This window comes from Haliotis rufescens, unplaced genomic scaffold (genome assembly GCF_023055435.1).
Source record: "Haliotis rufescens isolate VD_foot unplaced genomic scaffold, xgHalRufe1.0.p SCAF_30, whole genome shotgun sequence".
Lineage (NCBI taxonomy): Eukaryota > Metazoa > Mollusca > Gastropoda > Lepetellida > Haliotidae > Haliotis > Haliotis rufescens.
Window position 1 is genome coordinate 492,707 of NW_025964002.1, and position 14,938 is coordinate 507,644.

The following is a 14,938-nucleotide window of genomic DNA, read 5'->3' on the forward strand; positions in this document are numbered from 1 at the left end:
CACAGGTCAAGTCTGTGAAACACACAGGTCAAGTCTGAAACACAGATCAAGTCTGTGAAACACACGTCAAGTCTGTTAAACACGTCAAGTCTGTGAGACACACACATCAAGTCTGTGAAACACACCGTCAAGTCTGTGAGAAACACATCAAGTCCTTGAAACACACGTCAAGTCTCTGAAACACGTCAAGTCTATGAAACACACATGTCAAGTCTGTGAGACACACGTCAAGTATGCGAAACACACACATCAAGTCTGTGAAACATGCCAAGTCTATGAAACACACAGGTCAAGTCTGGGAGACACATAGGTCAAGTCAGAGAAATGCATGGGTCAAGCACACACGTCAAATCTGTGAAACACACATCAAGTCTGTTAAACACGTCAAGCCTGTTTAACACATCAAGTCTGTGAAACACATCAAGTCTGTGAAACAAAGGTCAAGTCTGTGAAACACACAGGTCAAGTCTGTGAAACACACATCAAACTGTGAAACACAGGTCAAGTCTGTGAAACACACAGGTCAAGTCTATTAAACACATCAAGTCTGTGAAACACGTCAAGTCTGTGAAACACACAGGTCAAGTCTGTGAAACACACATCAAGTCTGTGAAACACGTCAAGCCTGTTTAACACGTCAAGTCTGTGAAACACATCAAGTCTGTGAAACACAGGTCAAGTCTGTGAAACACACAGGTCAAGTCTGTTAAACACATCAAGTCTGTGAAACACGTCAAGTCTGTGAAACACACAGGTCAAGTCTGTGAAACACACAGGTCAAGTCTGTGAAACACACATCAAGTCTGTGAAACACAGGTCAAGTCTGTGAAACACACAGGTCAAGTCTGTTAAACATATCAAGTCTGTGAAACACGTCAAGTCTGTGAAACACACAGGTCAAGTCTGTGAAACACACATCAAGTCTGTTAAACACACACATCAAGACTGTGAAACACACAGGTCTTATCCAGTCAACATTACTGTTCAGACGCACAAATTTTTAAAAATAATCACACAAACTTCACATCATTAAAATGGCTACCTACCGATACTCTATGGCTGAGTCTCTCGGCAGTTCGGTTCAGGTCCATGTTGTCAGCTCGAAGTCGACGGCATCGCTCGGTCAGTATATGGCGCTCCAAGCGCTGCTCTGTAAAAGTACCATCAATGGTCAAAACTAAATAAATCATAGAACACTGAATCTAACCTATTTCATAAATAATGCCCATGCCTACATTCCTCACATCTTACAACCAACATGTAATTCATCATGGAACAAGGAACAAGTAACAAGCTGGACCCACACCACACCCCTTCCTACATATGGAACATGTAACTAGCTGGACCCACACCACACCCCTTCCTTCATATGGAACAAGTAACTAGCTGGACCCACACCACACCCCTTCCTTCATATGGAACAAGTAACTAGCTGGACCCACACCACACCCCTTCCTACATATGGAACATGTAACTAGCTGGACCCACACCACACCCCTTCCTTCATATGGAACAAGTAACTAGCTGGACCCACACCACACCCCTTCCTACATATGGAACATGTAACTAGCTGGACCCACACCACACCCCTTCCTTCATATGGAACAAGTAACTAGCTGGACCCACACCACACCACCTCCTTCATATGGAACAAGTAACTAGCTGGACCCACACCACACCACCTCCTTCATACGGAACAAGTGACCAGCTGGCCCCACACCACCTCCTTTATATGGAACAAGTAACTAGCTGGCCATACAACTTTATGTTTGTCAGAAGTAACTAGCTGGCCCCACACCCACCTTCTACATATCTTTGATAGGAGTCTATTATGGCTTCAATACCCGGCCAGCGGAACCCTGGATTGGCTCCGTAGTCCGAGATGTCTGTTTCACGTGTAGAACCACTAGATTCACCTGATGCATTGAAGCGTAGTTGTGTTGGACCTTGTGATTGGTCTGTAGGTCTCGAGCTGAAGGACTCCTCCTGCCCTCTGCCCCCTGAAGGAACAACAAGGATATATTACTACAGAGTCTGGAACTCTCCATCCCAGGGATGTGTCAGCAAATCCTGCTGCATAGAACTGGCAATGTGTGTGGTCTATCAATAAGACCTGCCCTATAGAAGTGATAATGCATCAAAAAGACTTGCCCCATAGAAGTGATGATGTATCAGCAAGACCTGCCCTATAGAAGTGATGATGCATCAGTAAGACTAACCCTACAGAAGGGATGATCTATCAGCAAGACCTGCTCTATAGAAGCGATGATGTATTAGTAGGACTTGCCCTATAGAAGTGGTGATGTATCAGCAAGACCTGTCCTATAGAAGTGATAATGCATCAGTAAGACTTGCCCTATAGAAGTGATGATCTAGAAGACTTGCCCTATAGAAGTGATGATCTATCAGTAAGACCTGCCCTATAGAAGTGATGATCTATCAGTAAGACCTGTCCTATAGAAGTGATAATGCATCAGTAAGACCTGCCCTATAGAAGTGATGATGTATCAGCAAGACCTGCCCTATAGAAGTGATGATGTATCAGTAGGACTTGCCCTATAGAAGTGATGATGTATGAGTAAGAATGAGTGAGTGAGTGAGTGTGATTTTATGCCTCTTTTAGCAATATTCCAGCAATATCATGACGGGAGACACCACAAATGCGCTTCACACATTGTACCCATGTCGGGAATCAAACCAGGGTCTTCGGCGTAATGAACAAACGCTTTAACCTCTAGGCTACCCGACCGCCCCGTATCAGCAAGACCTGACCTATAGAAGTAATGATGTATCAGTGCAATCTGCTATTACCTAAACGACTTGCTATTTCTTTTTGTCTTGTTGTTTGGAGAACAGATTCATGAAACTGTTCCGCAAACTCCCTACTGAGCTGGCGATCGCGTGACTCTGGAAACACTACCGCACTCGACTTGACATGGTTGGCTGGTTTTCCGTGTTTCTGGTGACGAGCTTGCAACTGACTTAGAGAAATTTTCATGGGTTCTGATTGGGAGGACATATTTTCCATTTCATCAAATTTCCGTTTCACGCCACAACCTGAAGTTTCTGAAACTGCAGAGAAAAAAAAAGGGATTAGGACAACAAAGGTCATTATAAAACATGGACCAAAGCAAAAACTTTAGAATTGAGTGGGGTTTGGCGTTTGGGGTTTGGGGTTTTTGGATCGGGGTTCGGGGTGATGTAACCAGGAGAAAATCTTCATCAGGCTATGATGCCTTGTAAAGTTGGTGAAAGAGTAAATGTTGGGTTATGACTCATTCAGCTGTATTCCAGTTACAACCTGCTAACATCCTGGCCCAGGCACCCCAGTGGCTGATGGCAGCGGCAACAAGCCAAGCCACCAGAGTGGGACAGCAGGATCAGCCCACATGTCTTAACACAACTTGCCCATCTGAACAAGCCATTAACAAGCCATTGCTTGGGGCACACTGTCTTCACATCACCTGCCTCAGCCATAAACCAGAAATCAAAGGACAGAAAACTATGTGAAATCTGACAGAAACACGAGTTCACCTGGTAAAATGTCGCCATTCATCAGAACACGGTTGTTTTCCTCCAGGACTCCGAGCCTCCTCTGTTTCTCCTGCTCACAAAACGTTCTGATCTGGTCCAACTCTGAAACACAGATAGCCTTGACTACAAACATTCTGATCTGGTCCAACTCTGAAACACAGATAGCCTTGACTACAAAACATTCTGATCTGGTCCAACTCTGAAACACAGATAGCCTTGACTACAAAACATTCTGATCTGGTCCAACTCTGAAACACAGATAGCCTTGACTACAAAATCCAACCTGGTCCAACACTCGAGGTACCAGATACCCGGTACTTTGCATGAGAATCTCCATGCTGTTGTGTGGACAGGGGATCATAGGCTACATTCTAAGGTATCAGGGTATGTTCTAAGTTATCAGGCTAACGTCAAGGTTTCCATATGATCTTCATATATATTTGTAAATATTTTGCACCTTTCTTTCTGTCTCGACCGAGGGGGCCGAGATCCATGTTGTGCAGGAACTGGCACTTGTCTGGGTAGTCGTTGTCATGACACAAGGCGTCGGACTCGGCCAGACTCGGGAGTGGCAAGGGAGAGCAGTTCTCCTCCTCAACCTCCACGGGGCTGATACTGCGCTCGCGGTGCAGTTTCCGACGTTTTCGAAGACGTTCATACTGAATGTCTGAAACACAGACATCATCACAAGGTTACTTAGCAACAAAGTGAATGGAAATAGAGATTAAAACTGGCAAGCCTTGGCAAGGATATTTACTTCTTTATATCCTTACATTTGATATTGACAATATGAAAACACACTACCTCTCTCTTCACTACCTAATGTCATGCTTAAAGTAGCTCAAGAAATTGTATATTGCTACAGTCCCAATGATTTGCAGTCATGTTTGTCTACTTCATCACCCACACCTTAGTACACCCCTATCTATTCATCTTGGGAATGGTTGTCATTAGTTTGTTGAGCAAGCAGACCTCGACTCGATGCAAGGAGATCCAAAGTAGTTTCTGCTCAGTGACCTCGTTGCATATTTATCGGATATGGTACCAAGTTGATCTGATTGGTTTATCACATAACATTGCTGATTATCTGAAAAAACTAAGAATGTTTGCTGCAACATCCTCAAGGTCCCCCTTCCTATTCCCACACCTGTCCACTGACAGTCTGCTTCAAGCCACCATCTGGCTATGTTATATTAGAGAGATTACTGCCCTACATGTACACCCCCTTCCTATTCCCACACCTGTCCACTGACAGTCTGCTTCAAGCCACCAACTGGCTATGTTATGTCAGAGAGATTACTGCCCTACATGTACACCAGCAGAACACTAGTACCATGAGAACACCCCCACCAAGATCACAGTTTGAGACGGAGTCCCTGCTGCTAAAAGTCTTAACTTCCAACCCACCTTTCTTTTTCCTAAGTGTAACAAGTCCAAGTTCTCCCAGCAGTTTCATTTTAGGTGGCGATGCTTCAAACTTGAGCGGCGGGACTTTGGTGATGAACATGAGCTGCTGTAGTCGACGCTCGTCGTCGTCGGACAAACCATCGTCCTCACTGTCGCTGCAGTAGGTGCCATTGAGGCGCGAGTCCCGCAGTTTCTGCTCTTCTATATCCAGCTTACTCCGCACGTGGTTCTCAACACACTGTTTCTGCACATAGGTTGCGTCTGAGAACGGTATCAGCACCCGACTGTCCACACTTTGCGACTCTGGTTTTGGAAGGTGTCCAAACTCTGTCGCCAAACTCTTGAAGTCAAACCGTTCAATATTATGATTACTGTGAGTCCTACTGATTGGCTTCTTGAGCTGGTGATGATCGTAACCATCAGCCACTGAATTGTCTCTACGTTCCACTGACTCAGGAAACCTCTCTCTCACGTCCCCATTCGCCTCCCGATCGTGAGATCGTCTATAGGATGGCACTGACAAGTCGGCTGATTTTGAGCTTTGAAGGGGTTGTGAATATTGGGAATACTGGGAATCAGGAGCAGGTTTCTCAAATGGTCGGAAGATGGCACCGTCAGTTGGTTTTTCCCCTCGACTTGCATCACCTTGACCCCGTGGTGACACAAGTGGTGGAGGCTGACCTCGATCCATCCCCACGGGACCACGCCCATGGTCCGACTCTGAGTGGTCCACCATATACCTCCGCCCAGCGTCACCCATGCTTGCGTTGTAGTGGCGTGCGGAGGGGGGATCGGGGGGCTGCAGGCAGGCAACACATCACATGTAATACACCATCTACATTGTCAATGTATCTTCAACACACTTTGCACCACACATAGCTTACATATTTGTCTTAACTGCACAGTTCAGATCATTAGGCTTCAATTTGTTCGTTTGTTCTTTAATGATGCACCTAGCAATATTCCAGCTATATGGCGACAGTCTGTAAATAATCAAGTCTGGACCAGACAATCCAGTGATTGACATCACGAGCTTGGGAACACGATGACATGCATCAACAAAGTCAGCGAGCATGACCATCTTTTGTCGCCTTTTACGGCAAGCATGGGTTGCTGAAGACCTAATCTGACCCAGATCCTCACTGGTCTTACTGCTGTGACTGCTACTTTCAATGTGACTGCATATCAGATAAACAGGCTGAAGCACCTACTTTATTGGAAAACTAAAACAGATCATAGAGAATGTCAGTGTACTCATCACACAACTTATTTTTGAATATTACACTAAGCAGTGACAGTATCCTGGGACATTCACACACTTCCAACATTACTGTAGCACATGGCCATGATCACCACATAGGGATTACCATGTCACAATTAAACATTATTCTTTTTGGGCATAACGTACAATGCATCAACACACTTTCCTTGTGATAAGTCAGCCAATCTTACCCCAGAATCCATGCAGATAGACCATTATATGTTTTAAGTTTTTCTTTGTAATCTTATAATCCCAAAATATCTGTGGCAGTGTCCCAGTACATGCCAAATTTTATGTTTTTTCTACATTGTCTGTTTGCATATCAGTATCAGTATGATCAGGCACAAGTATGATTTTGGTGGTGATGCAATACCTTATGATGGTGGTAGTGATTGCGGTCGTGCTCCCTGCGTGCTCCTGCCGCGTCCTGCCATCGAGCATCCTTGCTGTAGCCGGACTCGGAGGAAGCCCTGCAGCCTGGATCGCGCGGAGTGCCTTGTGTGATGGAGCCAAACTTGGAAGCTGGAAGTGAAAAAAGTATGTCCATCAATCCAAATACAATATAGGGCATTATCATCCGATTTCAGTGTTAATTAGCATACCACTGAATACATTTAAATCGAAGTCCTGAATTCTGTTTATTGCCATCAATAACGTACCTTCTTCTTGCCTTGAGTCCCTGGCTCGCATGTCGTCATGATGCCGACCTCGCACATCGTCATGGTGCCGACCTCGCACGTCGTCATGGTGCCGACCTCGCATGTCGTCATGATGTCGACCTCGCATGGGCACTGTCAGTACACTGTTGTTGGTTAGGTCGTTGTGTCGCTCTAATATCTTCTGACGCTCTCGCTCAATCTCTCTTTGTTGTTCTCTTAAACGTTGAATCTCAGCCTCTCTGTCTCTCTCTTTCTCTCGTTCTTTCTCCCTTTCTCGCTCTCTTTCTTTCTCTCTTTCTCTCTCACGTTCTCGCTCTCTTTCCCGATCAAGTTCTCGTTGTCGGTCTTCCTCAGCTCTTGATCTGAAGGAAAAAATATCAAAATAACTGCTGTCATTTAGCAACATTTGGAGACAAGAGTACATAAAAAAATAGTATGTCTTAATAGAATCATGATGTCCAGACCAAAACAAGCATTAAATACTCATATCCCCCATCAATATGATATGTCCGGTTGTGTGCAAGGCAATGAATATTGTACGTTTTTTTAGATCTGCTCCTACAAGGACCACTACCACCATTTTCAGCCTAAGTCAAAGTCGTTGCTCAGGAAACTAAAAAAAACAAATTTTTCAAAAATCCCAAACTGTCAAAAGTACCAGTTTACCACTAGACCTATCTGTGTGCCATGTTTGGTTAAGATATGTCTCCCTTTTTTTAGTTCTGCTACAGAAACAAAACTTGACCAACAGGCGGACAGCACTCATTCCTATATCCCCCTTCTACTTCATGGCGGGGGATAATAACGACTGATATAATACCCACCTCTCTGCTGACATGGCTGGGGATCGGGGGTCCACCCCGGGTGCACTTGGGGAGAGAAAGGGATATTGATGCAGCAACTCTGGGGGGTAGCGCCCGCCAGCGAGGAGAGGGTGCATCCCTGGGTGGGGCATCATGGCCCCGGGGGCAGAGCCTGTGGAGGGGAAGGGTAAATAGGGAGGCTGCATCATGCGGTACCGCTCCAGCATCAGGGGATCCTCAAGCCTGCAACACATTTATACATGGCTGACACACTTACAAAACATTTATACATGGTTGGGAGTAATGTAAGGGAGGCAACTCCTAACTGTATGCCGGATGAGAGTATGGATGTGGCTGCATGAAGGCCAAGCACCCCTGTAGGATGTGTAATGTAAGGGAGGCAACTCCTAACTGTATGCCGGATGAGCGTATGGATGTGGCTGCATGAAGGCCAAGCACCCCTGTAGGATGTGTAATGTAAGGGAGGCAACTCCTAATTGTATGCCAGATGAAAGTATGGTTGTAAATGTAAGGGAGGCAACTCCTACCTGTATGCTGGATGAGAGTATGGATGTGGCTGCATGAAGGCCTGGTGATATGCTGCCTGGTATGTGGCTGGGTCCATTCCATATGGAAGGGGGACAGGAGGTCGGATATCATCTCCATGGCGATAAGGCTGGAACCCACGGACCAAGCCATCTTCTCTTGACCCGGGGGTGGAATGGGGAGTCAGTCTGGAACAAGACAGGCAGTCTTCGTTTCACCAAATCAACATGTTGCTCTGTTCTAAAAGGTGTACATATATCTAGGCCAGACTGTCTATGAAATCTATATCTATATAGATTTCAGGTTTCAGAATATAGAATGCTTGTCATTGACATGGCTTAATGCCAAATACTCCCTGTTACATCTGACAAGCCTGTTACATCTGACAAGCCCCGTTACATCTGACAAGCCCCCATTTCATCTGACAAGCCCTGTCACATCTGACAAGCCCCGTTACATCTGACAAGCCTGTTACATCTGACAAGCCTGTTACATCTGACAAGCCCCGTTACATCTGACAAGCCCCCATTTCATCTGACAAGCCCTGTTACATCTGACAAGCCCCGTTACATCTGACAAGCCTGTTACATCTGACAAGCCTGTTACATCTGACAAGCCCTGTCACATCTGACAAGCCCCCATTTCATCTGACAAGCCCTGTTACATCTGACAAGCCCCGTTACATCTGACAAGCCCCGTTACATCTGACAAGCCCGTTACATCTGACAAGCCCCGTTACATCTGACAAGCCCCCGTTACATCTGACAAGCCCCGTTACATCTGACAAGCCCCCGTTACATCTGACAAGCCCCCGTTACATCTGGCAAGCCCCGTTACATCTGACAAGCCCCGTTACATCTGACAAGCCCCGTTACATCTGACAAGCCCCCGTTACATCTGACAAGCCCCGTTACATCTGACAAGCCCCCGTTACATCTGACAAGCCCCCATTACATCTGACAAGCCCCGTACATCTGACAAGCCCCGTTACATCTGACAAGCCCTGTTACATCTGACAAGCCCCATTACATCTGACAAGCCCTTTTACATCTGACAAGCCGTTACAAAAGACAAGCCCTGTACACAGGTTGTTAATGCAGGATTATTTGTTGTTTTATGCCGCACTCAGCAATATTCCAGCAATGACGGTTGCCTGTAAATAACTGAGTCCGGACCACATATGACACACAATCAACAAAGTCCTCAAGGCCGACCACCAAGCCACTTGGTCGCCTCTTACCACCAGCAGAGGTTAGTGAGGACTGAAACCTGGAATCTCACAGAGGAGCTGGTCAGTCAGGAGATAGACAGTGGAGCTGGTCAGTCAGAGGATAGACAGTGAACTGTTCAGTCAGAAGATAGACAGCGGAACTGGTCAGTCAGAGGATAGACAGCGGAGCTGGTCAGTCAGAGGATAGACAACAGAGCTGGTCAGTCAGAGGATAGACAGCGGAGCTGGTCAGTCAGAAGGTAGACAGCAGAGGTGGTCAGTCAGAGGATAGACAGCGGAGCGGGTCAGTCAGAGGATAGACAGCGGAGCTGGTCAGTCAGAGGATAGACAGCGGAGCGGGTCAGTCAGAGGATAGACAGCGGAGCTGGTCAGTCAGAGGATAGACAACAGAGCTGGTCAGTCAGAGGATAGACAGCGGAGCTGGTCAGTCAGAAGGTAGACAGCAGAGGTGGTCAGTCAGAGGATAGACAGCGGAGCGGGTCAGTCAGAGGATAGACAGCGGAGCTGGTCAGTCAGAAGGTAGACAGCAGAGGTGGTCAGTCAGAGGATAGACAGCGGAGCTGGTCAGTCAGAAGGTAGACAGCAGAGGTGGTCAGTCAGAGGATAGACAGCGGAGCTGGTCAGTCAGAGGATAGACAACGAAGCTGGTCAGTCAGAGGATAGACAGCGGAGGTGGTCAGTCAGAAGGTAGACAGCGGAGCTGGTCAGCCAGAGGATAGACAGCTGAGCTGGTCAGTCAGAAGGTAGACAGCGGAGCTTGTCAGTCAGAGGATAGACAGCGGAGCTGGTCAGTCAGAAGATAGACAACGGAGCTTGTCAGCCAGAGGATAGACAGCGGAGCTGGTCAGTCAGAAGATAGACAACGGAGCTTGTCAGCCAGAGGATAGACAGCAGAGCTGAGCAGTCAGAAGGTAGACAGCGGAGCTGGTCAGTCAGAGGATAGACAGCGGAGCTGGTCAGTCAGAGGATAGACAGCGGAGCGGGTCAGTCAGAGGATAGACAGTGGAGGTGGTCAGTCAGAAGATAGACAAGATAATCTGGTGTAAATACATTCATCAGTGTGTGTAGCGGACATACATTCTCGACGGTGTCTGTCCGTGAGGGCCATCCTTCATTGACGAGCGGTCATCGTCACGAGAGTGTGAAGACAGAGGGCGCTGGTCTCGTTCCTGTTTCAATGAGAGCGGCTCATAGAGTGATGAGGATGTACTGTGGGCAGATGACACTCGCTCCAGGCCCTGAAACATGCACAGTGTAACCATGGTAACTAAACTCATCCTCATGTCATTCAAAAACAAATCTATGAGTGTCAATATCCTTTCTAGGATTCCATGTATATTCTCAAGGCTTAAAAAATAAAAGAATTGGTTTTCAGGGAATGGCTTTTGAAAATATAGTGCAGGCGGGCAGTGTTTTTTGTTGTTTTTGTTGTTGTTGTTGTTCAAACTAGTATGTAACCAAATAAACAGTTGTGGACAATCAGCCTGGGAAAGAGCCTTGCTACATTTATGTACTCCTTGATGAGTAAAATACTGAAACAGTAATTGACTAATGCAAAACACCTGCATACAATGAGCTTTGATTTTATTTCACAATGCGATGACGTTATTGTGAGCCCATAACACCAGAAGAAGCATGTCAACACATCGGTACTGAAGTATGCAAGCTAGTACTATCATTACAGTGTCTGGCAGTAGTATCCATTATATCACTTTTATCAATTTCAATTTCGTTTACATTAATTTTGGCAAAATCAAGTATGAACTGATTGGCAAATCACATCGATTCACTATGAACTCGCCTTGAAATGAACATCAATCGTTTGAGACACAAAGTCTGTGGTCTTCCTAACAATACATAGAAATTTCTTTTCAGTTATGATAATGGCCATGACATAAGTATAATTTAAACTAAATTGCCCATGGACAGGGGAGAAAATGTGTGAACAGCTGATTGCTATTTCCGGCATATTTTATGAGACAAATACACAAGTAATCTTAATCTCTACGTATGAAACATTGTCTGGCATACAGTACACAAATACCACTGAATTTATAAATCATTACATTTAGTGATGTTTAACCATACATATCCTGTTTTCATTTACCAAATTTGAAAACGGCAAAACAAGCACACAAACTCCTACTGCTGCCATGACCATAACACGAGATGCGCAGTAAAGCAGTGCACAGGTAAAGGGAAGTATCCTCAGGCTATATTGGATCACGTTGTTTTTAAGTATTGTAGCATTTTACAGCCGCGTTGGGAATAATTAGGATTTAAAGGACTTTATGATGATGCGGCAGTGCCTGAGAACCAAGACTATTTTTTTTAGCCTAAAACAAAAAGTAATCAAATACACACTGAGTGACTGTATCTAGGCAGATCGTACACAATCAATTACAGTGAACATGACTGACCTCCCTTTGAGCTTCATGCATGCCACAACAAAACAATAGAGTTACCTCCCTTTGATGCTATTTCTAAGACTTACCTGTCGACTATCATTGAGCACTGATGGGTGTGCTTGTGTAGGGGCGATTGTCACCACCGGGGGAGAGGTGAGGGATTGAGCCTGTGAGGCGTATACAAGGGGTGGCGGCGCACGTTTGGGGGTGGATGATCGGGGACTGACGTTGGAACTGGGAGGACTGGTGTGCTTGACGCTGGCAGGGTCTTCTGAAATCAACAGGTGCAGAAACAGGTTTGATTCCCGAAAACAACATCACACACCCACTGTTGACATGGAACATCATTGAATCTCAATATGCATGTTGTCATTATATTAATAATAGTTTAGGTGCAATATTAGTTACTTATTTGCTTAAAGAGATGACATGTTATTACAGAGCTGCCTGTACCTCCTGCATTTCTTTACTGGGTGGAACATACATAAAATAGTCACTCACGTACACGGAAAATAGCATTGTTTTACAAAGATGGTGGTTATGATAATATATGAATGCACACTAAAAACATATATATAATGCATGTATGTTACTGTGTTCTCAGTGAATCAGCTGATAGAAATGTCTTCAGTCTAGAGTCTCACATCACTATTAACCAGAGATGGAAAATCAGAAAACTCTTCATTTTACAAGATCAAACACAACCATTAGAAAGTGAAGATTTCCTGCCCTAGCTGTGTGCTAGCCACTTGTACATCTCCATCATCTAATGCCCTGAGAACACAGCAGGTGATTCTGAAAAAGCATCATTGTATATAATAAAGAGTTAGATCTGATCCCTAAAATACCAAATGCTGTTGCCGATGTTGTTGGTGGCGACGTTGAAGCCATGCCCTAGCGGCCGTGCCAGAGGGGTTGGGGAAATCTGTGAGACAACAATTGCTGGCTGATACATCATGCTAATCAAACAATGCAGTCATGGTTACACTTTCAGCCACAAATACTTAGTACAGAGAAAATCTTTCACCATCGTTATGCATGCAATTCAAAAGCTGTGCTTCTCAAGCAATTTGACAAAGAAAGAAAATACACTAAAATAAGAGTCTATCAAGCTAGAGATCTGTACAGGGGTGGAGGTCACAGATTCCTGATTAAAGCCATAGTTTGGCATTATCAAATCAGAACATAACACACCATCAAGGGGACTTGATGCCTGAATAAGCTACACAACTGATGCCAGCAAGCACCAAATTGATCAACTGATGCCAGCGTGCACAACATTGATCAACTGATGCCAGTATGCACCAAATTGATCAACTGATGCCAGCATGCACCACATTGATCAACTGATGCCGGCAAGCACCACATTGATCAACTGATGCCAGTATGCACCACATTGATCAACCGATGCCAGCATGCACCACATTGATCAACTGATGCCAGCATGCACCACATTGATCAACTGATGCCAGTGTGCACCACGTTGATCAACCGATGCCAGCATGCACCACGCTGATCAACTGATGCCAGCATGCAACACATTGATCAACCGATGCCAGCATGCACCACGTTGATCAACTGATGCCAGCAAGCACCACATTGATCAACCGATGCCAGCATGCACCACATTGATAAACCGATGCCAGTATGCACAACATTGATCAACTGATGCCAGCATGCACCACATTGATCAACTGATGCCATCGTGCACCACATTGATCAACTGATGCCAGCATGCACCACATTGATCAACTGATGCCAGCATGCACCACATTGATCAACAGATGCCAGCGTGCACCACGTTGATCAACTGATGCCAGCATGCACCACATTGATCAACTGATGCTAACAAGCACCACATTGATCAACTGATGCCAGCATGCACCAAATAGATCAACAGATGCCAGTGTGCACCACATTGATCAACTGATGCCAGCAAGCACCACATTGATCAAATGATGCCAGCAAGCACCACATTGATCAACTGATGCCAGCATGGACAACATTGATCAACTGATGCCAGCATGCACAACATTGATCAACTGATGCCAGCATGCACCACATTGATCAACCGATGCCAGCATGCACCACACTGATCAACCAATGCCATCGTGCACCACATTGATCAACCGATGCCATCGTGCACGACATTGATCAACTGATGCCAGTGTGCACCACATTGATCAACCGATGCCAGTGTGCACCACATTGATCAACCGATGCCAGCATGCACCACATTGATCAACAGATGCCAGTGTGCACCACATTGATCAACTGATGCCAGCATGCACAACATTGATCAACTGATGCCAGCATGCACCACATTGATCAACCGATGCCAGCGTGCACCACATTGATCAACTGATGCCAGCTTGCACCACACTGATCAACTGATACCAGCATGCACCACATTGATCAACCGATGCCAGCAAGATCCACATTGACCAACCGATGCCAGCATGCACCACACTGATCAAACGATGCCAGCATGCACCACATTGATCAACCGATGCCAGCATGCACCACATTGATCAACCGATGCCATCGTGCACCACATTGATCAACTGATGCCAGCATGCACCACATTGATCAACTGATGCAAGTATGCACCACGTTGATCAACCGATGCCAGCATGCACCACACTGATCAACCAATGCCATCGTGCACCACATTGATCAACCGATGCCATCGTGCACGACATTGATCAACTGATGCCAGCATGCACCACATTGATCAACCGATGCCAGTGTGCACAACATTGATCAACTGATGCCAGCATGCACCACATTGATCAACTGATGCCAGCATGCACCACATTGATCAACCGATGCCAGCATGCACCACATTGATCAACTGATGCCAGCGTGCACCACACTGATCAACTGATACCAGCATGCACCTCATTGATCAACCGATGCCAGCATGCACCACATTGATCAACCGATGCCAGCAAGCACCACATTGATCAACTGATGCCAGCATGCACCACATTGATCAACCGATGCCAGCATGCACCACATTGATCAACCGTTGCCAGCAAGCACCACAATGATCAACTGATGCCAGCATGCACCACATTGATCAACCG

General features: G+C 45.8%; 1 protein-coding gene across 5 annotated transcripts in view; it reads right to left on the reverse strand.

Annotated features, from left to right (window-relative positions):
- LOC124119256 (genetic suppressor element 1-like) overlaps positions 1 to 14,938 on the reverse strand; it is a 113,410-nt gene that overhangs the window by 5,376 nt on the left and 93,096 nt on the right. For 2 of the 5 annotated variants that reach the window (XM_046481713.2, XM_046481712.2), the window contains 12 exons: positions 11,936 to 12,120; positions 10,519 to 10,679; positions 8,213 to 8,398; positions 7,686 to 7,907; positions 6,862 to 7,223; positions 6,576 to 6,724; positions 4,942 to 5,740; positions 3,992 to 4,201; positions 3,535 to 3,636; positions 2,812 to 3,072; positions 1,803 to 2,000; positions 1,047 to 1,150 (listed from right to left, as the gene is read on the reverse strand). In XM_046481713.2, the coding sequence (XP_046337669.1) occupies positions 1,047 to 1,150; positions 1,803 to 2,000; positions 2,812 to 3,072; positions 3,535 to 3,636; positions 3,992 to 4,201; positions 4,942 to 5,740; positions 6,576 to 6,724; positions 6,862 to 7,223; positions 7,686 to 7,907; positions 8,213 to 8,398; positions 10,519 to 10,679; positions 11,936 to 12,120 (2,939 nt within the window). Of the gene's footprint in view, positions 1 to 1,046; positions 1,151 to 1,802; positions 2,001 to 2,811; positions 3,073 to 3,534; positions 3,637 to 3,690; positions 3,783 to 3,991; positions 4,202 to 4,941; positions 5,741 to 6,575; positions 6,725 to 6,861; positions 7,224 to 7,685; positions 7,908 to 8,212; positions 8,399 to 10,518; positions 10,680 to 11,935; positions 12,121 to 14,938 lie in introns of those variants that run through there. The other 3 variants (XM_046481714.2, XM_046481715.2, XM_046481716.2) reach the window with 3 other exon arrangements.